The 27,117-nt window shown below is 40.4% G+C and overlaps 1 protein-coding gene across 1 annotated transcript; it reads right to left on the reverse strand.

The window, feature by feature from the left end:
• Positions 1–13,263: 13,263 nt before the first annotated feature.
• On the reverse strand, positions 13,264–26,721 carry FAM174A (family with sequence similarity 174 member A). The gene is made up of 3 exons (XM_040541470.1): positions 26,362–26,721; positions 16,900–17,034; positions 13,264–13,728 (listed from the first exon to the last, which is right to left on the reverse strand). The coding sequence occupies exons 1-3, from the start codon at positions 26,652–26,654 to the stop codon at positions 13,725–13,727; spliced, it is 432 nt and encodes a 143-aa protein (XP_040397404.1). The 5' UTR covers positions 26,655–26,721; the 3' UTR covers positions 13,264–13,724.
• Positions 26,722–27,117: the final 396 nt, after the last annotated feature.

The following is a 27,117-nucleotide window of genomic DNA, read 5'->3' on the forward strand; positions in this document are numbered from 1 at the left end:
GGAAGGGACCTCATCTAGTCCAACCCCCCTGCCAAGCAGGATCACCTAGAGCACATTATACAGGATGGTAGCCAGGCAGGCTTTGAATATCTCCGGAGAAGAAGACCCTACAGACTTTCTGGGCAACCTGTCCCAGTGCTCTGTCACCCTCACAGTAAAGAAATGCCCCCTCATATTCAGCCGGAAATTCCTGTGCTTCAGTTTGCGCCCATTGCCTCTTGTCCTGTTGCTGGGCACAACTGAAAAGAGACTGGCTCCATCCTCTCAGCACCCTCCCCTCAGATATTTATACACATTGATGAGGTCTCCTCTCAGTCTTCTCTTTTCCAGGCCTAGCTCTCTCAGCCTGTCCTCGTACGACAGGTGCTCCAGTCCACTTATCATCTTTGTAGCCCTCCTCTGGACTCGCTGCAGTAGTTCCATGTCCCTCTTGTGCTGGGGAACCCAGAACTGGACACAATACTCCAGGTGTGGCCTCACCAGGGCTGAGCAGAGGGAGAGGATCTTGACCTGCCGACAACACTCTTCCGAATGCAGCCCAGGATACCATTGGCCTTCTTGGTGACCCGTGGTCAGCCTGCTGTCCGCCAGGACTCCCAGGTCCCTCTCTGCAGAGCTGCTCTCCAGCAGGTCAGCCCCCAGCCTGTACTGGTACTTGGGGTTATTTCTCTCTAGGTGCAGGACCCTGCACTTGCCTTTGTTGAACTTCATGAGGTGTCTCTCAGCCCATCCCTCCAGTATTACAGTATTACACTCAGACATATAAGTGGAAATCTGGTAAGCTAAGTTCTCCTTTATTTATTTTATTATTTTATCTTATTTATTTATTTTTTCACCAAACATGGGTAGTTATGTCTCTTACACATAACTACTCAGAGATATCTGAAGAGATCACTCCCTGGTCACCAGCTAGTCCTTTTAACTTGTCCAGACCAAGGAATGCACAGAGGGTGGCTAGGTTTTACAGAGTCCTCTGGAAGCTACCATTCCAAGACCTCCTGTTAGTTGAGGCATTAAGGTTAAAATAATTCCTCATTCAGAATGAAAATTGCCCTTTATTTTTCTCATATTTCATTCTTTATCTACACATAATTATGCTCTATATAGATTCAACAGATTCTGCCTTACTAGAGCAAGATTAAGCCCAACCATATAATTTATGTCACATGGCAAGTGGGATGCACCTTTCCCTAATACGTCATCCCTAGAAATGGTACCTTGCTTAAAACTGACCTTTAAATAAAGATGCTACAACTGTTTATTATTCATTACTATGAACCATAAAAGGAATGCTTCTGCTCTCATTTTTTAACTGAAAATTTACAAGCAGCTAGAATTTCAGTTTCTGGTTTGCCCAATCTGATGCAAACTATGTGGCACAGGTGGTAGTCGACACCACACCTTCTTGTAAAATGAAGACACTGCTGCCTTTTGTCTATTACCACTTGTGTTTTTCTCCTGCCTCATTTCTAAGCTCTTAGTCTGTTACTGTATTTATGGTGAACCATAAGTAAGACCTTAAAATCATAGAATCATTAGGCTTGGAAAAGACCTTCAAGATCATCTGGTCCAACCATCACCCTACTACCAAGGTCACCCACTACACCCTGTCCCTAAGCACCAGGTCCTACCTTTCCTTGAACACCCCAAGGACAGTCACACTCCACCACTTCCCTGGGCAACCCATCCCAATGCCTGACTACTCCTTCTGAGAAGAAATGTCTCCTAATTTATAAACTAAACCTTCCCTGGCACAACTTGAGGCCATTCCCTCTGGTCCTATCACTAGTTATCTGCGAGAAGAGGCTGACCCCCCGCTCCCCACACCTTCCTTTCAGGTAGTTGTAGAGAGTAATAAGGTCACCCATGGGCCTCCTCTTCTCCAGACTAAACAACTCCCGTGCCCTCAGCCGCTCCTCACAAGACTTGTGTTCCAGGCACTTCACCAGCTTTGTAGCCCTTCTCTGGACATGCTCCAGGGCCTTGATGTCCTTCTTGTACTGAGGGGCCTAAAACTGAACACAGTACTCGAGGTGCAGCCTCACCAGAGCAGAGTGCAAGGGGACGATCACCTCCCTGGTCCTGCTGGCTACACTATTCCTGATACAAGCCAGAATGCCGTTGGCCTTCTTGGCCACCTGGGCACACTGCTGGCTCATGTTCAGGTGAGCATCAATCAGCATCCCCAGGTCCTTTTCCTCTGCACAGCTTTCCAGCCACTCTGCCCCAAGCCTGTAGCGCTGCATGAGGTTGTTGTGGCCAAAGTGCAGGACCTGACACTTAGTTATGTTGAACCTCATCCCATTGGCCTCTGCCCATCGACCCATCCTGTCCAGGTCCCTCTGCAGGGCCTTCGTACCCCCTGGCAAATCCACACTTCCCCCCAACTTAGTGTCGTCTGCAAACTTACTGAGGGTGCACTCAGTTCCCTCATCCAAATTATCAATAAAGATATTATAGAGGATGGGACGCAACACCAACCCCTGGAGAACACCACTGCTGACCAGTCGCCAGATGGATTTCACTCCAGTCACTGCCACTGACTGGGTCCAGCCATTCAGCCAGCTTTTAACCCAGCAAAGAGTGTACCTGTCCAAGCCATGGGCTGCCAGCTTCTCCAGGAGAGTAGTATGGGAGACCATGTCAAAGGCCTTGTTGAAGTCTAGGTAGACTACATCAACAGCCCTTCCCTCATCCAGCAGGCTTGTGGCATCTTAAGCTTCCTCTCATATACATAACATAGGAATTGAATAAAAACAAATATACAGAGAAAGTGATAGAGAAGGAAACAAACAGAACAAATAGCTGTATCACAGCAAGCCAGATAGATGACATGCATTTGTTACAAACTGGTGTCAAGCATAGCCTCAGACAGAATTAAAAATTTACTCCTATCAGTTAAATGGTTCCTTCAACGTACTGGTCTGCCAGGAACTAAATTCCTACTGTCAAGTAATAACTACAGAATTCTGGATAATTCCTGCAGCTTGTAGATACAGCTTTGTAAAAGGTTATTCAAAGCATATGAATTCAGAGTTAGTTTCTCTAGGAGAATGAAGTAAATTGAAACCTAGGGAATGCACACTACGAAAACTGACTACTCTTCCCACATCACCTTTTATGTTCTGCCATCAAAGAAATCCTCCTTCTCTCAGGAAAAAAAAGAAAAAGAAAAAAAAAAACTTTAATTAAATATTCCAAATCAATAATGAATTTAAGTTAACTGTTCCCAAGTTCATCCTCTCTTTTTTTTTTTTTTTTTTTTTTTTTTCTCTACAGATTACTAGCCCAGTTCTCCAAAGATAAATAACCTTTCTTTAATCATAGCAGGAGAAAGTTGACCCCTTGTGCATATGCACTGCAATAGTTCTCATTAATATAATCAGAAACTATTTTTCCCAAAGGACCAAGCCTCGTTCAGCATACTAGATAAACTACACTTGTGGAATGAACTAGGGTTGCATGGTGATTAAAAAGCTATGTACTTCAAGGTTAAAAGGAAAAAGGAAGGGAAACTAGCTGAACTAAACAGACTGAGTTTCCAGGTGATGCTGAACACATTGTTTGACACAAAACTTGTCCTGTTCATCATTCACTATCTATTTCTTATTTTCTGATTGGCTAAATTAAGATTCTGGTTCTGATCTGTAAAGCTTCTTACAACATTACTATGAGCAAATGCACAGAGGGTGGATAGGCTTTACAGTGTCCTCTGGAAGACACCATCCCCAGACCTCCTGCTAATTAGCTGTTGATACAGTAAGGTTAAAATAATTCTTCATTCAGAATGAAAATTGCCCTTTTTTCATACATACTTAAATATACTTTACATACTTAAAACATGGAACACTTCAACACCTCGACAAATCAGTCTGTAGGTACAAGTTAAAGTTAGTCTGAAACTAACTTACTAAAGGCACATAAGTCTCTCTCAGTCTCAGTATCCAATCAGTAAAATGGGAATAGGATGAAACTTCTGATGTTTGTTTGAAAATTGATTTGTTTTTATTCATTTGAAGGCTGAAGCCACTATTGGAATGGGTGTCTTGAAAAGAAAAAAAAAAAAAGCTAAAAGGAAAGTAGTTTTTTTTTATTTTTAATACAGAAAAGCATTTGAATTTAGGAATAAGGTCTAAATCATGAAAATGCATGAGGAAAAAACAGTTTACTGAAAAATTATGTATTGATTTTTTCCCCTCTCCTGTAAGTAAGCAAAGAAAATCATTACCTATACAGTGATAATGACAGTATCATGATGTTTATATAAATGAATTAAATCAAGGTTGCAGAAAACCTGTATGATACTACCCAACATTTAACCACTTGATTCTTAGTTGTAACTTCAACTATTTTTAACTTTGTATACAATATCAACACACACATACAAAAGCACTGAGAGAAGCCAACAAGTGTCAGAGAACTTCTCTTTGAAATGTTGCCCATATAAACATTGACAATCATTTCTGCACCGAGATCACTCCTGTTACTGAAGAGGTTGTAGGATTAAAAAGGAAAAAAATCAAAAAAAAAAAAAGTGTAAAAACAGAACATTGTTACTCCAAGGAAATGCAAAACAAAACAAAGTTCTGATCAAAGGCCAAAAATACCTTCATAATTAGCAACACTGAAGAAGACTTAGAACAGATGTTAACCAATGCATGTAGAGATTTATGTCTGTATTAAATACACTCATATCAGACAAGAACCTTCAAAGCAAATTGTTTATTTGTATTATTTTTGAAGATATTAAGGAATTTGATTGCCTAGTGAAAGCTGGTTATATTTTTATTTTAATTCAAAACAGAGAATAATATTTAACACTGCACGTGGCTGATTTTTCAATATTGCATACAAACACTAAATATGTAATTGATATTTTTAAGTCAAATGTGTGGTCCTTTTCTTGGTTCACTGGAGCATCTAACCTGCTGAATTCACATGATGAAAGTGGTTTGCAAATTCTTTGTATGTTGCCACTAATCATTTAAATACATCTACTTCAAAGTGAGACAAAACTCAGTGGTTTATCAAATTTTGCTGTGACACAAATTACTGAAATACACAGGGCATTGTGTCTGCCTGTGTATCCCCACAGGGAGTGGCTTTCCAGTAGCCGGGTATTCTTAGTTTACTCTTGCAAAGGGGAATACCATTGCTGTAGTAATTTACAATGTTTCCAGATCTTAGCTGAGCAGAGGCATTAGATGGGTTAAAACCAGTTGACCTCTGTGGGAGTTAAACATATAATTAAGAGCTTTGATAAGCTTCACTATTAATGTGTTAGCATTTACAAAGTATTACAAGGCAGAGCTGTGAGTAGTGCAGTTATTCAAGAGTTAGAAGGTATGCGTCATTTGTAACTAAACTTTCTCCTCTTAGTACGCTGTGTAGCATGCAGGAGTATCTCATGGAGTTGCTAGAGGGAAGTAGATATATTGTGATGAGACATAAAACAATCATGTCTAGATTGGTCCTTCATATCAAATCTAGATTTGAAAAGATGTTATCATCTGCCTGTCTGAGCTTACATCTATGTAAATTGAGCTTGGTTGCCCAGATGAATTCACCCGTTCCAGTCCAGAAGCATGCAACAAGGGACAAGCACTGCAGCAGGTTGGCCCTTCACAGTTAGCACAGTTACACTCTAGGTCTGTGGTACCACCTGAAACGTTTACTGTGAGGGCCACAGAATTCAGGAGGTGTGTCAGCTGTAGCAGTGCCTGCCCACAGGCAGGACATCCAGTGACTGGACACAGGGAGCCTGCTCTCAGTCAAAGTATACAGTGAAATGACAGCACTGTCTCAGCATTCACATATACTTAGCTGAAGTGATTCGTGCATACTTACAGTAAACATACTGGCTGGAAACAATACTGATGAGTATCTGTACCAGAACTTCAGCAGCTGTTTCTTGTGATAAGCTTGCACTTGCTTCAAACTGGGAACAACAGCTACAACATTGTCAGCAGCACTGCCTAGCCTCTGTTGCTCTGGTGGCTGAAGTTGTTCTTTAAAGTCATCATAGCCACTGGAAATTCCGTGGGTCCTTATCTTCTACCAGGTGACCATGAACTGGGCCTTCAGGCATCTCCATACACACTGGCACTGCCTTCTATCTGACAGGATATGCTGCAGAACTCGTAACTTTTTTAAGGAATGGCAAACCCATCCAACTTGTTGGCTTGCAGTAGCACTGCATACTCTGCAATGGCTGACTTCCATTCAACCAACAGCAACCTTTAATACTGCTCACTTGTTAATTGTGCCTGTGGTGCATAGGCGAGTGCTTTTTTGTGCACTCTGAGCTTATTCCAGATAACTCATGTCCCTATTCTTGCCTCCTCACTCTGTAATGCGACTTTACTCCTATTTTTTCCTCACTTTGCATTTGTGGGTGCAAACCTTGGCACCCACATTCCATCAGTTTTTCCTGTTCCCCTATTTAGACATGAATTATGTCTCCTCTCTGTTATCATTGGTAGTACAGTTCCTCTTCCAAGAACATGAAGGAGTTACCCAGAGAGAAATCTCCCTCTTTTCGTTCAAAGTCACCTTTTACATGATAGTACCACTTATCATTACCTACCTGTAACAAATGATGTATGTCAGAAAACATACTTGTAGGAACACACATCGCTTCTGGACAGTGATCCTCTTTGGGAGGATGTCACTAGGATGGATATTCCTCTTTGCAAGCACTCATTACACAATGGGAAAGGGTGGATAGAGGGAGGGAGGAAAGGAAGAAGGAAGGAAATGGAGGAGGAAGGGAAGGAGGAAGGCAGGGAGGGAAAGAGGGAGGACTTGGAACTGTTCATGGTTCAATAAAAGGCAATAATGTGCTTCATTTACCCAATATTTCCCATGTCCACCTACGAATACCTGCGCAAGGGGGTTCACCATCTCTTTCATTTCACAGCTTCCTGGAGGTAGGACCCTTCATTTCATTTCATGTCTCTCCAAGTGACCTGGAAACACCATCTGTTCCCTGAGAAGGTGAGTCACATGCAGGTAACATTTACATGTCACAGAAAGAGTGAAACTTTCAGCATTTTTGAGATAGAAAATCTGCATTTTGCTACATGCAACTATTTTGTTGCTTTGTCAGCCCCCTCCTCCCCCCCAAATGGATAAATTTGCAATAAAAGGTGAATAAATATGTTGCCAGTACTAAGATAATTTTCTCTGGCTTTTGCTCACCAGAGAATGGAATGCATACTACCCAAAACTAAACTTGTGCATCTGCTGTGAGAAAAAAAAAAAAAAAAAAAAAGTACTAAATGTTTCAACAGAATTTTGCTCTAAAATTTCATATTCAAGGCAAGTCTCATCCATTGGCATAAGGAGTGTTGAGCACTTACTTTACTAGAGAAATCAATAACACTTCTTGTACTCAAAAGCATAGCTGAGGTGACATAACAGTGACAACTGCAACATTACCCAAATAGATATTCTAAATCTACTTAGGAAAAACCCTAATGCTTTCTTGTTCTGAAAGAACTGTGTGGTTAAAATTCTAGATTGTGAATTAGAGAAAAATTAAAGGCCTTTACAACTTGACTATTTAAATCAGAATGTTTCCTGTAACAATTTGAGAAAGAAGACAAAACAACCTAATATGGGAATTTTTAATTTTATTTAAAATTTAGTATGTTAAGAACAATTTTGTTTGGGGATTTAATTATACTATCTAACCATGAAAATGGACAGAAAATTATCTAGTGTTATAAACTGAGGAAGATATTTCAGTTTCATAGGTACTGAAAACAGGTGCATCTCCACTGTGGACAACATACTTTTCACACTCAAGTTTAAAAGAACAACACATCTTTATAAAAAACATTTGCCATATATCTTACTTTACCTTTACCTTTCTTGAAACTTACATCAAAACAGGCAAATTTAAGGGATTTTCTTAATGACATCTAGAGCTGTCAAGGTCATCAGTTAAAATCTTAATCACTCTTTGCTGTTTATATCCAGAAGAGTATAAACATTTTAGACTATAAACATCAATACTGCACACTGGAGCTCAGATATTTCTCCATTATGTTAGTAGAGACCATACTGGAATGGTCTCGACCATTGGAATCAGAAGCACCACAGCTGCTCAGGCAAATAAGCTCTGCTATCATATCCTTTCTGGGAAAATGAACTAAAATCTCTTAATGCTGTCATGTACCAGCTTGCATTGAACGTAGCCACAGAACCTGTGTCCTGCGTGTAGATGCACAGCACATGTAGTTATCCACATCTAATTTAGAACCCTGTTTTCTACGTATCTACTTTCTGTTACCAAATGGTTCTAATGCTGCTACAAAATCTAAGGCCTCTGTATTTAGAGAGAGCACTCAAGTTGAAAATGTGGTGACTAACATCTTTTATCAGGGGAACAGGAGATAGAAAAAAAATCTTAAAATTGTAAAATTCAGAAAAAGAATTCAATGCAAATCATTAAATTATGCATAAACCTTCAATCAGTGAGCTACAGCTAAAACTTCTGATCACCCTCTTCCATCTTATCTAGGGGAAAATTCTAAGGGGAAACATCAACCTGTTTTTTTTTTTTTGTTTGTTCGTTTGTTTGTTTGTTTTCCAGATGAAAATTTTAGCAGAAAAACTCAGCAAACATGCATGCTGCACTCAGGTATGATGTAGCCAATTAAATTCAAGTATTGCTTCAGCAGGAGAAGTTGTTTACCTGAGTCTTCTCTAACTACTATTTTCTGAAAACTAAATCTAAATGACATAAAACAGTACTTCACAAACATCTGATCCAAACAAGCTGGTTTAGATAAGCAATGGGCATTTTAAATAGGCCAGATCAAGTACTGAGCTGGTACAGGTAAGCTCCTTTCACTCTTGACGTTGTGCAGTGCTGCCATATGCCCAGATACATCACACACATAAAAGTTCTAAGATTATCCCTTAGCATGCATAAACACACTTCAATAAAAGACTTTCAGCACAGCATTGTTGGGGTAGTTTGAAAGCCTTTTACATTGTGCTACCACCCACACATAAAGAATACTATTCAGACATCCAATACCCTTTAATCTTAAAAACAAACAAACAAAAGCAACAAAACACAGTGATCTTATGTAGCGATAAGGATAGGTGGACTTTGTACACCAAGCTGTTGCTGACATACTTTCTACTGCTGCAATCTCATAAACAGTCTTCTCTTCTGGACACTGCAAATCAGAAGTGTGGAGTGTATGGATCAGCCAGTTCTTTTTCAGAATAAAAAAATAAAATGGATTACATATCTACATAAGACAACTAGGAAAGAAACTCAGGGTGCTTCTTTAGATAAAAAAGACAGAGGGGGGGGTATAATCATCTTCAAATATATGGCAGAGTTGTAAGGGAACTAAGCTCTTTCCACAATTCTCTATGGCTTACGTGCAACAGGCTTAAAATTTTGAAAAAAGATTTTAGATTATACATTATGAAAAAAATTAAACCCCAACCTACTATAAAGGATAGTTAAGCTTTGAACCTACCTAAACAGTCTTCATACTTGGAATTGCAAGAACAGTTTTCAGAAACAGCACAACAATGTCACTATATTTGCAACTGCTTTGATCAGTTTGCTTAATCTTCAGAAACTGTTTTCTGTGTTTAGAAAGATGAGGGGACTTTGGACTCTATCAGAGCACAGAATAAGAAAAGCTGTATTTAGTCTGAAAAAAAAAAAAAGTCCACCTAATCATGAATCTATTCTTGGACATTGTGAAAGCAGGTTTAAGAGAATAATAGGGCAAACATACTGCACTGCTGCTGAGGAATCTCCAGGTTTCAAAGCATTTGTGCCCTAGTGGCTTTTGAAGTGATCTCTTGCAGAAGTCAGTGCTAGTCTAAAACCCCTAAAAACAGGAATTTCATAAAGATTCCTCATAAATACCATTTACCCTACCTGTAAGCATTTTTCCCCACCCCCCATTCTACAGCAAAAGTTGTGGAAAGAGCAGACAGAGTTCATTGGTTAGAAATGAGTAATTCTTTGTACAACACATCATCCAGGTGGGTATCTGTTGAATTGACACCAGTTTTCCTTCAGCACAAGAACAGTGAAAAGTTTGAGTGAGCATTTGTATAGTTTCATTCCGTATCTTTAGGGACTGATTAGGTTTTCTGAAGCTGTTATAAGTAAACCTTTGTTTCTGTTAAACAGAATGATGCCTTCAGAAGATCAATGAACAAATTGCCTTTTCAGAATATTAGTTCAAAAGGATCTCTGGAATTAACTTTTACCTTTGACTTCAGACTTTGTCCTTGCTCTATATTGTGCAGAGCATACTGCCTGTAAGCACCCAAAATGCTTATACCAAAAGAACAGTGTCAGCCAAAAAGCTTTAAAAAGGGACTGTTTTTCCAACAGCAGAAAGCAGAAAGTCACATTAAAAAAAAAAAAAAATAAATCAAGATTTAAGATTTTTATCTCTTAATAAAATCAACACTTGAACTTATCCATCCATCCATGCTGATATTATCTTTAATAAACCTTCTCATTATTCTGTGTCCTAAAATAAGAATGCTTCAAGATGTAAGCTGAACAGAGTACAAGCCACTTGGAATAAATAAGCAATTGTGGATAGATAAAAACAGGCAATCATATGATTAGAACACGGTAGTTCAGAGCGATCTGGGACAATTCTGCAGTGGCATAGCAGTTAACTTCAAACAATGGCATCACTAGTACCGCCATGAGACAAAAAAAATTGCAGCAAATAGCAAATCTATTCTAAAACTAAGCAGTCTGACCACATAGGGTCTTTTGAGACCTGCGTGTATCAATTAACGTATACATTAAAGTCTTTTCCTAGCTCTTACTGGTCAAGAAGAAAAACACTTTCTGCCTCATGGATTTCCTATTCTCAGACCAGGTTGCAGTTTGAGGATATACTCTCATTCTTTCAATGCAATGAACTGGTGTGTTCAAATTTGATCAGGAACTACAAGCTTTGTCTCACATTGCACTAATGAAGAAAAAAATCACAAAGCCCCAACAAACAATAAAAGCTGTGCTAGCTGTAAAATCTGCAAGGCCATCTTTAAACAACGTTGTTTTCCCAGAGTCTTCCAAGACTTTACTCCACATTCAATTTCTGTCTCCAGCATTGTCTTATGCCTCTCCCCCAATAGGTTTATTTCCCGTATGTCCCAAATAGGTTTATTTCTCATTAAACCTGGATCACCTTATAACTTTAAACAGCTTTATTTCAGCAGATAGCTCCCATTCCTTACTGGGCTATTAATATCTTGACTCAAACAGGTATAGTAGTAGCTGAAGTGTAGCTATTCAACTTCATAATTAACAGTCTTCAACTTTTTGATCTCATGTTTTACAACAAATTGTAAAGCGATAAATCTACTTGATACAAAATTTAGTCCCATTTATACACAGATCAGTTACTGGCCTCTGTGATGACATATTCCTCCCTACAAAACGTCAAATCTTTGTAAGAATGTTAAGCTATCATAAGTGTTTTCTTTTTTTTTTTTTATGAACAACTAGAAAGAGCTTTGGTGATGGTGTGTGTATCAACAGGGGCTGAGCACAACTCAGAGCAGACTTCCAACTGTTAAGACCAAGACAGGTGCAACACAGGCATTTTGGAGGAATTTCATGTCAGTGACGATCCAATTCAGCTCCTGAGATTAGATACTGCCTGGAAAAGATTGAGAAGTATGCACCATGAACCACATAGTATCTGAAATACCAGAACACAAAATTATCTCAATTTATTACTAGTTTTATGATTTCTATATAGCCACTTATAATTTTCCTCATAATTTTGAAGAAATGAATCCAAGAAGTCCACACACTGTTTTGAAAAATCTGTTTTGTTGTTGTTTGTTTAAACCCAAAAAATTTGTACTTATCTATGCTTAGCAAGCTTAACAGCTCTTCAGGATGTATTCAGCTGAAGGCCTAGAAAGTTTCTACACAATTAATTTTAGGAAGTCAGGAAGACAGTCTCCTATGCTAGTGTTAATGTGCAACACCACTAGAAAAAGAGAAATCTAGTGAAAGTATAAAATTACACCGAATTTTAACAGTGATGGTCCCCTTCACATATGGAAGCAACATGTTTTACATTCTATCGGGCAACTTATTTGTTGTTCTCTGACCTACAGTTTTATGACACAGCTATTTTTCACAATGTTTCTTTCTGGATTCCCCAGCTAAACCTTTCTAAAAATCAGTGCTGTTCTCATTTCAGTTTTAACTATGGACAGAAAAAAAAAATGCATCCAAGAGGGGAGGAAGTAAAATAAGGACTTAGAATATTGTAAATACAATATATTTCCAAGCAGTGTACAGCATATGACCAAACTGTAGACAAACTTTACCTTAGGAAGCTGATTTTGCATCCATTACTTCAGACCCAATCTAAGTTTTTACTATGGTAAAATAAGCAGGTTTCAGTACATATCATCTGGTGGATGGTTTAAAAAATTTTAAGGCAGACACCCCTTATCACTACAGAAATATCCTCAAAGGCATTCCTACTCTGTTCAAAGAGGGGACTGAAGAATCAGGGAAAATATCCCCTACCCCTACCCCTTTTCCAAAACACAAGAACTTCCAGGAAAAATAGCCAGCTGCACCAATGCTGCTAGAAGGTTTATGCCTTGACACTAAACATACACAAAATTTGCGATGATTTTACACTAATGTAATTTTAATAAACTAGAATTTGAACATTTTACCTACAATACACTTCTTCCTTTAATTTTTGGGGCACTGGCTAAAACAAACAAAAAAAACCCTTCTGGTTTCATTTGCATTCATATGAATGTTACTGCACATTTCACAGTTCTCATTTCACCAACTGCTTCTGATGTTACTTTTCCATTTTAGAGTTATGGTTCAAGTTTAGTATTTGCCCCAGATTTAAAGAGTACAAAAATAAACAACCTTAACTGAAGTCTTGAACTCTTCCTCACCACAGGTCTGAACACTGACACCACGTGGCATATACAAGTAGTACCCTTAAGTCAGTGGAGCAACATCTGCTCACACCAATTAAAGATGGCCCTCACAAGCAAATTAACAGCCAAAATCAGTAGTTTTATTAGCAAAAAGGTTCTATGTTACTGTGCTCAACAATACCCTATTAGCAATATCCTTAACATCTATAGTGTTGAAGTATCACACTAAATGTTAGGAACACTGTAAACAGTCTTTATTTGTTCACTAAAACTTACATACAACATGTTCATTAATTTAAAAAAATCTCAACACAAAAGGCAGTAGTTGGAATTTTTATTTGCAAAGGGCAAAACATCTAAAATAAAATTAAGTTCTAACAATTCTGAGAAGTCCACAGAGGATAAGTTTACTGATAATTTAGTATCAGAAAAAAAAAAACTGTTAACATTCCAGATTACTGTAGAAAAAGTTTATACCACACTTAGGGCATACAAGATTTACAACAAACAAAAAATACCCTGTTTTAAAAGTAATCTCCCTTCCAAACAGGTTTTCATTTTAGTGCATCCTATCTCATAGACTTTGCATTTACATTTCTCTATATACAAAAAGGTACAACAAATTGGTACAGTATTTATTGCAACAAATCAAGGATGCTATAATATACACAGTTTTAATTAGCCCCTCCCCAACTTGTATATCCTCTTGCTTCTTACTCCTCCCTTGAAGCAGTCTCATTCTCTGGTTCTAAGATTAAGTTCTTTCATTGAAAGGCACATACTTATCTACAACAGAAGAAATCAATGCATTAATGTGAAATATCCTGTTTCAAGGGTAACTTTAGCCCACATTTTTGAAGACCAAATATTAAGACAAAAAAGTACAGTATTTTATTATTAAATTTGTCCATAAAAACACTTAGTTACCACATTACTATGAAGTGCCATAAAACAACATTCATTTAAACCTCCCAAATGGAAAAACAGTGTATCTACAAAGACACATTCACCCTCTTCCACCCATGTTAGATGTAATTTTAAAGTAGACAGGTTAAATAGTGAATAGATATGTTGTCACATGAAGCAAAATAAATACTTAATAGATCTCCATATATTATTATTAAAAAAAAAACAACAACAAATATATATGATGTGCAGCCTGTAAGATTAAATACCACTTAAGACCCAGTGAACTTACAAGGCTCTTGAGTTCCCATTCAAATTTCAGTAACTCTAAGTAGCATTCCGTAACTGGAATGCTATCATAAATAGAATTATTGTTTACCTTGTGACTTGCAGTGCAGCGAGTAGCGCATACATGAAGTGATTTAATGAAGATTCTAAACTATCAGTGTGATTGCATTGGGTTTATGTGGCAAGGGTTTTGCTAGCAGGGTGTTGCATGGGTGGCCTCTGTGAGCAAAGCCCAGCAGCTGTCTCATGTTAGATCAGAGCCAGATCCAGCTGGCTCCAAAAGGGACCTGCTGCTGGTCTGAGCCAAACCAGTAAGTAACGCTGGTTGGGCCTCTGTGACAGTAGACTGAAGAAAGGGAAAAAAAATCTGCTGCGCAACAGCAGCTGGGAGAGGAGTAAGAAGCAGCCCTCCAGCCACCCAGGTGAATGCAGCAGGAGGTGCTCCAGGCACGCAGCAGCAGTTCCCCTGTGGCCTGTGCAGGGAGAGGCCCCTGGTGGAGCAGGCTGTCCCCCTGCAGCCCATGGGTCCCACATGGAGCAGATCTCCACGCTGCAGCCCCCCCGTGGAGGAGCCCCCGGTGGAGCAGGTGGATGTGGCCTGGAGGAGGCTGCGGCCCATGGAGAGCCCCCGCAGGAGCAGGCCCCGGGCCAGAGCTGCAGCCCGTGGACAGGAGCCCACACAGGAGCAGGGGGTCTGGGGGGAGCTGCTGCCCACCCGTGGGGGACTCGAGCAGTTTGCTCCTGGGGGATGGATGGACCCCGTGGTACGGAGCCATGTGGGAGCAGTTCTTGAAGAGCTGCAGCCTGTGGGCAGCCCCCCCAGTCTCAGTTTGGGAAGGACGGCATCCCGTGGGAGGGACCCCATACTGGAAAGAAGGTGTTTTTCCTTTTGGGGAGTAGGTGTTTTTTTCGTTTGCTTTTAGTTCTCACTGCTCTAGTCCGTTAGTAATAAGCAATAAATTACATTAATCTCCCAATGCTGAGTCTGTTTTGCTTATGATGGTAATCAATGATCTTGTTCCCATGAGCCTTTTTTCTTATCTTCTTCCTCTGTTCTTTTGAGGAGTGAAAGCAGTATGGTAGAGCTTAGCTGCCCATCAGCTTAAAACTACCACAATCCATCATGCAGATACATACGATTTAGTTGAAACAAGGTAAAATAAACTAACTGAAAAAGTGTATACCTAATTATTGATATAGGCTATATACATATTATTTAAAAGGTACTCTATTTCAGTTTTCAAGCTTCCTTCCCAGCAATGCTGTCCCTTTGCAAAGTATGGGCAGCGTTTTATTAAGCTGATCTACACTGAGTTTTGTTGAGCACATTCACAGCGTCCAGCACTGTTTTTCTCCTATGCGCAAACATTATTTCAAGATAACAGCAACTTTTGTTAGAATAAATTTTCAGAGCTTCTCCCTATACAAAAGAACACAGCTAGCTCTCAGTATACATATGCAGAGTAAATTTGCTTTATCAACTATATATAGCTTAAAGTATTTGTTTTCTCATAATGGCTTTGATCACTTAAGCACTTACTTTCTGAGCTATTCTGAAAAAACAGTAACATTTTCTTCCTTTATCATCTATGATTATTCACTTCCGTGGTTACTACTTTTATTCTGTTTATTTCCTCAGCATGTTAACAGAAACATCTGCTGTTTGGTTAGATCACTCAGTTGCTTCAATACAATTCATTTTCTTGCAGTTTGGCTCAAGAGTGACATTATCACCTCTTCTGTAAGCCAACACCATTAAATTTTATGCCATTTTGCAGACCCACAGGAAAGAAAGAAGGATATACATATGCTACAAGTTATATCACTATATATTTACCCCAGGCTATGACATATTCTCACGTTGTTCAAATATTCCACTTTTGCCGAGCCTTGTGTATTTTTGGTTTTCATCTGAAACTGATGCTTTTAAATCAAATACGATGTATGCACCAGAGGTTTTTCCATCAACAAGATGTCACAGTATGTGAGGAGCTAATTGTTAATGTTAACACTAATAAACACTTGACTTACCTGACAACAGCTATGTCATCAGATAAACGAAATACTGCTAATGTATTCAAATTGTTTGTACCCTATGTCATTTTGACAACTATTTTTAAAATGGTCTGATCAGTAAATTACTTCCAAATACTTCAAAATTACTTGGTATATCTAAAGCAAATGATTTGCTGCAGTACTGAGAAGAATAGCTGAATAGAAGTTGAGTATTTGGAAATTGGGACAGCTTTTTCCTCAACTACAACACTACACCATAATGAAAATTTTTTTCTTAGATACCAAAGTTAATGGCAAGTGCAGTCTGGGGCCTGCTGTCTATAGTTGTAAAGCACCTTAGAGTAAAACATACTTCTGTCCCTACTGTTTTTGCTTCCATTTCCTCCTTATGCATCCTGTAAGGGACAAGAGTGAAATACCCAAGAATGGAATAACCGAAGTATGTAAAGCAGATAAACTTGGTAAGCTTTAGTAATGACACTATTTTTAACCAAAATATCCTACCTTCCTCTCCATTTCTCTGGAACTCATATGCTGAAGACCAATGGTGTTCTGGAGTAGATCAAGAGCAGATGAAGTACTAAGTTTATCTTCTTGCCCACTTAATTCTTGCCCATTTAAAATTTAAATGTTCTTGATACCCTTTCTGCAACTACATACATATGAAACAAAGTAGTGAGCTGTTTCAGTCAAGCTATTTATCATCCGTACCTTCCCTGCATAGACATACAGCTCCTATATACAAACCTTCGAGGATGATTGGCATCAAATAGTGTTGTATCATCATCATCATCATCTTGCTCTAAGGGAGTCAGCTCCATGTTCTCTATGTTTGTATCCAAAACTCCGTATCTTCGGGTTTTTCTGTTACGTCTTCTGAGCCTGAAACGTATTTTACGATATTTAAGTTCTATAAATTTATGACTACTTTCAATTTCAACAATGTAAGAAGACCATCCCTTAAAACACAGCTATATTGATACTGATCATAAATTTTAAGAAATTACCGTATTTACACTGTACACCCTTAGCTCAGTGAAATTCAGACTGCACACAATTCCAAGTGTGAAGAATTTACAAGAAATGACTGAGGCCAATAAAAATTTGTCACCTTTAGCTTAGTATAGAATTACTGCAGAGAATGCAAAAAGGCACTTAACAGCTAATACAAAAAGTGAATACAAAACAGTGTTTAGGAGCTATATGCAAGAGCCAGATAAAAATATATGCAAGCACACTTCTAGCAGATCTTACAATGAAAAAAAAAAAATCACCTTGCTATGAATTTGCTACTTGCTTTATAAAACAGCAGATCAAATCAGAGATAAACTTAGCAAAACTGTAGTAGAGATGCAGCACAAGCCATGGGTTCCATCATTTTAAGCCTGATGCCTAGAGAAGGCTTCACAAATTACAATAAAAAGCTTCACTGTTCATAATTGAGTCAATCACCCATACAATAAACAGCAGTAAAATGTGCAGAACAGTCTGAAGAGAAACAAAAATCTCTTTTTCATAGTAATGAGTAATAAACATCTTGCATTAATAACGTTGCATATATACATATGCACTGCCTCTTATACTGTAAGTGAACTTATTTAGACCTTTGACATTAAGCGTGAAATACAATAAATTCTTGACATAAATGAAAACTCATGTATAGAAGAGAATTAACTTTTTCAAACCAACTCATGGTGAGGGAAAACCTAAAAATACTCAGCAGACACTCACTATTTATCAAGGTCACTGCTACTGCAATCAGGAAATGGACAGGTCAATTTCCTAATTTTTAAAACTAACACCTCTGTTTCTCAGCTATTTCCTCTTTAATACACAACCTCGCATCTACAGTTGTGGGATTTTTATTTTATTTTTTATTTTTTATTTTATTTTTATTTTGTGAGGATTTTTACTTTATTTTTTTAACACTTTAAAAAGTGTTAAACACTTTTAAAAGTTAGAGAGAACCTGTAGAATCAATGTCACCTGCATTTCACAAAATTGATTCACAAAGTGAAGAGTATTTCAAGATTAAGACAGTACTTACAAACACTGTCTGAATCTTACTTTCTTATGTTCTCTGTGTGGGCCTGGGTCCCATGTAAGCCTCATGCACGCTTTTGGCTTTGCACAACTATAGGCATTGAATATGCCTTGCTCATCTCTTTGAGGATCAGGAACTCAAGATAATTAGCGTCTCAACAAACAATATACAAAGGTGTCTGTTACAAAATGCTGACAGAGCCACTTTCAGCTACTTTATACTCACAAACAGCAGCTATGTGAGAGCTGTACGACTGAGTAAAGTTGTCTTAAAAACAAATACTTTCTAGACATTTACAGCTAAATCCACAGAGACATAACATTTCCTCTTAGCAACACCAAAAGTAGAATTTACAAACCTAAGCTAGGTGCCTAGGAAAGGCATTCATGGCTTTCAGGAATTTAACTACGAGATATTTCAAAGCTTACCATCAAAAAGAGTATAGTAAGTTATGCTTAAATAATATTATATACATTATACTATTATTATGCAACATATAATCACCTCTGAGGCAACACTTCAGTCACCTTGTTAGATAGATTAATATGATATTGACAGAGTTTGTCCTAACAGACAGAGTTTGTCCTAAACTCTGGGTATGCTTCTAGAATTCTTTTTATTTTTGCTTACTTATTTTTTAAATGTTACAGAAAAGAACCCTCCTTTTCACATTAAGCAGCAACCAGTCTTGGTCTACATTATATCCCAGTGAATTAGATCTCCTTTTGGAGTTGAGAAGCAAATACCAACATGTTCAGATGAGAAAGGTAAAAAATATATACTTTTTTTGAAGCATGTAAACTTATGATATCATAAAAAAAATCATCATAACTTCCTCCACCTGATTTGAAATAGAATCAACTGTTTGCCAGACATGCTTTAGTACAACTTATTGTTTAAATCTAAAGCTAATCACAAAGACACACAAATATCACCTTTCCGCTCAAGATAAAATTCATTTTTTTCAACAGTCCTTAACATAGAAAAAAGTGGTATACTAGAAAGTACCAAGCAGAAGAAAATTCAGAAGCCTTATGATGAAAAATATGCTTCATACACATCGTGTCTTCATTTTTACTAAAGTATAAGCTACACAACTGACACTTGGACAAGCACTTGTGGACATGCAAACAGTAGAAACCCTCTGACATCCAGAGGGGCCTTGGAGGGGTGGGCCTGTGCCAAACTCATGGGGTTCAACAAGGACAAGTGCAAGGTCCTGCATTTGGGTCGGGGTAATCCCAAGCACAAATACTGGCTGGGTGGAGAATGGGTGGAGAGCAGCCCTGAGGAGAAGGACCTGGGGGTGCTGGCTGATGAGAAGGTCAACATAAGCTGTCAATGTGCACCTGCAGCCCAGAAAGCCAACCGTACCCTGGGCTGCATCAAGAGCAGCGTGGCCAGCAGGGCTGGGGAGGTGATTGTCCCGCTCTGCTCTGCTCTGCTCTTGTGAGACCCCACCTGGAACACTGTGTTCAGCTCTGGGGCCCCCAGCACAAGAAGGACATGGACCTTTCGGAGTGAGTCCAGAGGAGGGCGACAAAGATGGTCAAGGGTCTGGAGCACCTCTTCTACAAACACAGGCTGAGGGAGCTGGCCTTGTTCAGCCTATAGAAGACAAGACTCTGGGGAGACCTTATAACAACCTTCTGATACCTAACGGAGGCCTACGGGAAAGCTGGGGAGGGACTCTTTGTCAGGGAGTGTGGAGATAACAGAAACAGTAATATATTTAAACTAAAAAAAAATAAAAAAAAATCTACATTCAAGTGAATGCTGTTGAGAAACTGACAACAGAATTACTAGTGACATGAAAACTTTCTCTGTATACAGATTAGTTACCAAACTAAAGCTAAAACGATACTGGAGATGCTTATATGACATACATGTATAATTACTAGCACACTAAAGCACTGTCAAGAAAAATTAACTTAGGCTTGGCTACCATGTGACTGTTAGGAAGAAAACCTAGGACAAAATCCCAATTTCGTTAAAGTCTGTAGCATTCTCTACTGCTCTCAGCAAACTAATGCAGACTATTTTTATCTCTGTAGTTACAACTGATAAAAGGTTTTATTAGACCGCATGGTCTAAGAAGATGAAGTTACAAAAAGTGTCATTAAAAGTTCATAAGAAGACTCATATTTTTATTTGTTCAGTTCCAATCCTTTTTCAAAGCCAGCTGACAGCAATAGAGGAATCTGCAATAAAATACGAGCAAATAGTATGACAATAACATCAGAGATGGTATAAATAATAGACTGTTAAGAGGGGAGATAAATAAGAAATATTGGTGGTCAAAAAAAAAAAGGGCAGAAAATACAAGAAAATGAGCCCAGAAGCAAAACAGGTCAAGTTCAAAGCACATCTAAGAAACATGAAAAAGGAGAAAGGACATAGGAGGGTAAGAATCTCTTTTTTACACTACCCTAATATGTGCAGGTAAAAGGGACTACCCTTGCTACAAGCCACAAACACTGAAAACAAGATCAGTTCAATACAGTATGAATTGCTAATTAACCTTTCTATGTAAAATGCCTTTCTACTAGAAGCTTTTTACTGATAGTAAGCTCTCCAATAAACCAATCTCCCCTATTCCCTACTCTTCAGCTTCACAATACTTTAGAGGATTCTGTGAAGTACATGACAAGGGAATTGTAGCTCTCCAATCACCTCAAGCTTCAACTGTTACTTACAGGCCAGTATATATCTCCTTAAAAGTGAAAATCATCATTTTTTGATCAACAGTTCCAAAGACTGACTACTTTCAAATACGTGGATAAGTTGAGGTAAACACAGCTCAGGAAATATATATATGTATCATTGAGGAGTTTGGTAATGATCTTTGTGGCAGAACTAAATTTTATCTGTCCCAGAGTTGACCCAGTGTTGGGAAAGTCGCACCCTAAAGTATAGCGCATGGTATGAGAAAACAACAAGATACAGCCCATTCACATTCTCCATTAATGAATATTTCAAACCAAATGGATTCTTCCTGAACCATGAACTGGGTCAGTTACAAAATGTATTCTCAATAAAAATAAAGTTATCACTTGAACCTAACTTAGCTTTTTTCTTTTTTTTCCTTTTTTTTTTTTTTTCCTGCGAAGGGTATACATAAGCTACACGTTTATATCCATGAAGGAAATTCAACAATCCAAATCCAAAGGCTTACAAAAATAAGTACCTGGAAAATTGTTTTAAATTTAAATTATGGAACACAATTCATGCTGAACCATGTTTTGGAATTCTGTCTTAATATGCCACATTGTGTAGCACACTAACAGTTGTCTAAAAGAAAAAAAGCCATTTCATCTCATCTGCTACACTTGCTTTCTCATCATCTCGGAAAGACTGAAGAACTAATGGCATGTACTTCTTCCTACATAAACACGGAAGACAACCTTTGACTGCAATAGGCTTCATGTAAAAACAACAGAGCTGTACGGACAAGAGGAAAGGGGAAAAACAAAGGATGCATGAATTGCAACACTGGCACTTCTGTGCATCATGAAGTGCAAACAGAAAGCATTTTTTGTAACGTATCAAATCTAAGAGGCAAAAAAGGCAATAAAACTAAAGCTGGTAGACTAAACAAGGCATCATACTGTCCAAGCTTTCCTACTCCTAGCTTTGATGGATGTGCTGTATGGTCTTACTGCTACATACCATCATTCCTTGAAAATCTTCTGTTATAAAAGGAAGGTGCAGGCAGCTCAACCCTTATAACAAGGCGGCTGAAACAAGTCCCACACATAAAACTAGAAATAAAATCAAGATACATTGTTTTCCTGGCAGAGAAACTGCATCATCAGCAATGTCACCGAGAAGGTCCATGGGAGCTTGATATAGTTTACACAATCATACTCGGAAAAAAAATAGTTATAGCCACAACAGCAAAGTTGTAACAGCTCTCAAGATTTTTTTGAAAATGTATTTTCAGGGAACCACCTTGAAACAAAGTCAAATGGCTCTGAAAACAGAAAAGTCGTATCTTTATCAGAATGTACAAAATTTATTAATTATCAGCCTCCATTAAGAAAGGTTGCAAGTTTCTGATGTGGTAAAGAATGCATAGTGGCTACAGACTGAATTATTTTATAAAGAATCTTCATCACCATTCAGTTTCTATACCTGAGCTATCTTTAATAATATCTAAATTTCTGACAAATAATTGAGTGTAACAAAACTACTCCACTAGCAGAAAGATAAAAATGGCTGTAAAACCTCAAAATTGTTGAGAGCACAAATAGAACTTGCAGACATTTTCTCTCAGACCAGCACTAGCAAACAAGCATTTATCTCACTTGGATTTAAGGCTGCTGCTACAAGTCTATCTCCAAGTTAATCTGAACTGCTTACCACAGGCATAGATTGAATGTTTCAGACAAGCACTTCCAACCAGGAGCACCTTAAAAGTGCAGCTGTCAGGAGCTTATCAAACCCAAAATGGACTGGTGCAAGCGGGTAAATGTTTTTGTGCACTAGAAACAAAATCAACTAGGCTTGCACTTAAACTAAACAAAAGAGTGTATTGAAAAAAAAAAATGCTTTTAAGATCTAATCCTCTAAAGTGGTAACTACTTATTTAGTTGCCCCTAATCCTAACAAGACAAGTACAGAGAAACTGGTGTTTTGTTTTGAGTGAGCATGTGCACTGTGCTAATTTAAGCAAGACTGTCACATTTCCCCAGTGCTGGGCAACGTTGCGTTCATTCAGGAAGAGCTTTGTTTAACAAGGTTTCCCAAAACCAAAAAAAAAAAAAAGAGGAAAAAAAAAGTCAACTGCATATTTATTTTCTAGATGTTGTAAAAAGCTCTACTGAAACTCTAGTGGACATGGTTCTTTAAACAATGAATTAAAATGATCTGCTAATGAAGTTGTGAAATTTGTAAGCAAATCTATACAAACTTGAAAGAGAATTACACCTGTTTAAAGAAACAGCCTGATAACAGGCTGATTTGGTAACACCAAAAAGTGGAAGCATTCACAGCGCTGTGTGGTGGGTCAACCTCAGCTGGCTGCCCAGCGCACACCACACTGCTATCTCAGCCCCCCACAGCAAGGCAGGGCAAGAAAATTGGATGAAAAAAGTTCCTGGGTTGAGATAAGGACTGGGAGATCACTCACCAACTACTGCTGCGGGCAAAACAGACTCAACTTGGGGAAGATTAATTCAGTGCCAATCCATACCAGAGTAGCACAGCGAGACCTGAAAGTTATGAACACCTTCCTCCCTCATCTCCCCCCAACTTCCCAGGCTCAACTTCACTCCCACGCTTCCACCTTCTCCCTGCTCCTGAGCACCTCAGCAGGGTGGGGAATGGGGGCTGTGGTCAGATCACAGAGCTTTTACCTGCGCTATTCCTTCTTCCCCATACTGTTCCCCTGCTCCGGCGTGGAGTCCATCCCAGGGGATGCAGCCCTTCACAAACTGCTCCAACGGGGGTCCTGATCACAAGCAGGGGAACTTCTGCTCTGGTGTCCGGAGCACCGCCTGCACTGATCTGTGTCTGCAAGGCAGTTTTTCACTCTCCTCCCAGCTACTGTTGCACAGCACATTTTTTTTTTTCCCCCCTTCCTTCAATCTGCTCTCCAAGAGGCCCAACCAGCGTCGCTCCCTGGCCCAGCTCTGGCCAGCAGCAGGTCCCTTTGGAGCCGTCTGGAGCTGGCTCTGCTCTGACATGGGGCAGCTGCTGGGCCCTGCTCACAGAGGCCACCCCTGCAGCCCCCCTGCTACCAAGCCTTGCCACGTGAACCCAATACACTCCATAATTTCTTCATAATGCTAACCTTTATCATGCAAAGTGACAATGTTTGTATACAAATTTCAACTGCTGAGTCAAGGAGGTGCGTCTAGCATCTGAATAAGAATCTCACTCAAAAATAAAATCAAATTTGAACTTAAGGTGTAATTTCATAATATCATAAAACCATTTGGGTTGGAAGGGACCTTAAAGATCACCTGGTTCCAACCCCTGTCCCATGGGCTGGGAAACCTCCCACTACACCAGGCTGTCCAAAGCCCCATCCAGCCTGGCCTTGAACACCTCCAAGGATGGGGCATCCACAGCTTCTCTGGGCAACCTGCTCCAGTGCCTTACTGGAAGAATAAAGAGTTTCTTCCTTACATTTAATCTGAACCTACCCTCTTTTAGTTTAAACTATTGCTCCTTGTCCTGTCACTGCACCGTCTGACAAAGAGTCAGTTCCTCCCCAGCTTTCCTGTAGGCCCCCTAAGGACCTTAACAAAGGAGTTAAACAGCACCATTCCCAGTACTGACCCCTGAAGAACAACCACTTGTCACTGAGCTCCACATGGACATAGAGCCGTTGACCACAACTCCTTGAGTGTGACCATCCAGCCAATGCCTTACCCACCCAGTGGTCCATCCCTGAGACCCATTACTCTCCAAATTAGAGACAAGGATATCATGGGGGACAGGGCCAAATGCTTTGCACAAGTTCACACAGATGATGTCAGTTGCACTTCCCTGTCCACCAAAGCTGTAACCTCATCATAGAAGGCCACCAGATTTGTCAGGCATGAGCTGCCCGTAGTGAAGCTATGTTGGCTGTCACCAATCACCTCCTTATTTTCCACGTGCCTTCGCATTGTTTCCAGGAGGATCTGCTTTGTGATCTTGCCAGGCACAGAGGTGAGACCGACTGGCCTTAGTTCCTGGGATCCTCCTTTTTTCCCTTTTCAAAAATTATTATTTCCCCTTTTCCAGTTAGTGGGAACTTCATTAGACTACCACGACTTCTCAAATTAGATGGAGAGGAGTGCAGCAACTGTATCCGCCTGTTCCCTCAAGAGCTGTGGATGTATCCTGTCCCATGGTCTTATGCACCTTCAGGTTCCTTAAATGGTCTCAGACCTGATCTTCTCCTACAAAAGCCGGTTCATCGTTCTCCAAGACCCTGCCTTTGCCTTCTGGGGCCTGGGCCATGTGGCTGGAGCTTTTGTCAGTGAAGGCTGAGGCCAAGATGTCACTGAGTACCTCAGCCTTCTTCATATCCCAGAAACAAGATCTCCCATTTCCTTCCAGAGAGGGCCCGCAGTTTCCCTCATCTTCCTTTTATCACCAACGTACCTACAGAAGCCACTTATAGCACCTGCAGAGCCAGGTTGGCTTACACTTCAACAATACCAAATTCTTATATTGTACAAGCTTAGAATTTAAACCACCTTATTTTTGCCGTAAAACGGGATTACTTGTGTCATGGTAAAATATGTTGTATTTATGTTAGAATTCTGCTTAGTAAAACCAGTGTGAAGGAATTATTTTTCCTTTGTTCTCAAAAAGCAAAAATTTACTCAGCACTTCTCACATCAAGACACTATTCTGGTTAAGTGCCAGTTTTTTCCTTTTTTTTTTTTTTTTTTTAAACTATTTTGCACCACCTTGAATCTAACTTTGTGTTCCCTCCAAGGACAGGGAACTTGTTAGTCACAGCATAATGAAGCACTGCTTTAACTTTGAGCATGAATATTCATCTGCCTCACAGAATCAGTGAAATAACTAAGCTCAGTGCCTCTTCTTCCCATTCATAAACACTTCACAGCATCAAGATGAAGATGGTTTTCTCTGCAGAATCCCAGTGGAGGAGAACACATCGTATTAATGGTTCTAGACCTCACATAAGGTGCTGAAGAATTCTGGAAACACAACACCAGGTTTAACCCTTCTGTCCGCATTAGTGCCTAGAAGGCAGCGCTCCAGTTTCGAATGCAGAATAGTAACCTTCCTATTCCAAATACAGAATACCAGACAACTGCCAGCTACCCAGAAAATAACGACAGCAGGTGAGATGTTCTTCCTGCACCTTAAGCAATGACAAGCTTTTATTTATTTTCCTTCCTTGGCCTTCCCATACTCAAAACTCCAACCCCAGTCCATCTTCACTTGTTCTAGAGACCATGCAGACTTCTTTAGAAGGTATTACCACCAAAACCCGTGCTCTGAAGACAACGAAGCTGAAGGCTACTAAAGCACGACCTACAGAGGCTGCAGAGCACTCAGGCCACCCATGTCCGCTCGGAGGGCTCCCGCAAGGGTCCCGCACAGCACAACATTTCCCCGCTACCTCCCCACCAACAACAACGAAGGCGCACAAAGCCCCCGTCCCCACCGCGGAGCCCGTCGCCGTCCGCCCTCACCGCACGGTCCGGATAACGAAGTAGACGATGAGGGCGGCGCTGGCCAGCACCAGCACGGACAGGGCGCGCTGGGTCATGGGCTGGCCCTGCTCGGGCGGCGCCGACACCTCGGCCAGCCGCCCGCTGCCGCCCCGCGTGGCGCCGCCGCCGCCGGCCGCCTCCGTGGGCCGCGGGGAGGCGGAAGTGGCGGAGGCCCCAGCAGCGCCGCCGAGAGCTTCCCCGCAGCGCGCTGCCAGCACCAGCCCCGCCAGGAGCCAGGCAGGCGGCGACGGCGGCGGCGGCGGCGGCCACATGCTGCTGCCCCCCGCCTTCCTCCTCCTCCTCCTCCTCCTTCTCCTCCCCCTGCTCCGGCCCCGCGGCCCAAGCGCGGCCAGGCCCCGCCGCCGCCCGGCCCACGGAACCGGAAGTGGTCGGCTCCCGGCGGCTGCCGCTGCCATGGAGGCGGCGGGGGGGGCGTAACTGCGGGGCGGCACGGCTGCTGGCGGCGGTGGCTGGGGGGGGCCCTGGCGGGGGTTGGGCTGCCAGGCACGGCGGTGGCTCGCTCCCCACCAGTCAAAAGAACAGAGTGGGGGAAATATGGTGGGAGTGAAACGTGTGGGGTGAGATACGGAGAGGGAGACTGCTGGCCGATTACGGCCATAGGAAAAACACACTCAACACGGGGAGATTAATGTAATTTATAGCCTATCAATAACAGACGAGAGTAGTGACGACTAAAAGCAAACTAAAAACACTTCGCCCAACGACCCTCTTCCA

This window comes from Cygnus olor, chromosome Z (genome assembly GCF_009769625.2).
Source record: "Cygnus olor isolate bCygOlo1 chromosome Z, bCygOlo1.pri.v2, whole genome shotgun sequence".
NCBI classification, from domain to species: domain Eukaryota; kingdom Metazoa; phylum Chordata; class Aves; order Anseriformes; family Anatidae; genus Cygnus; species Cygnus olor.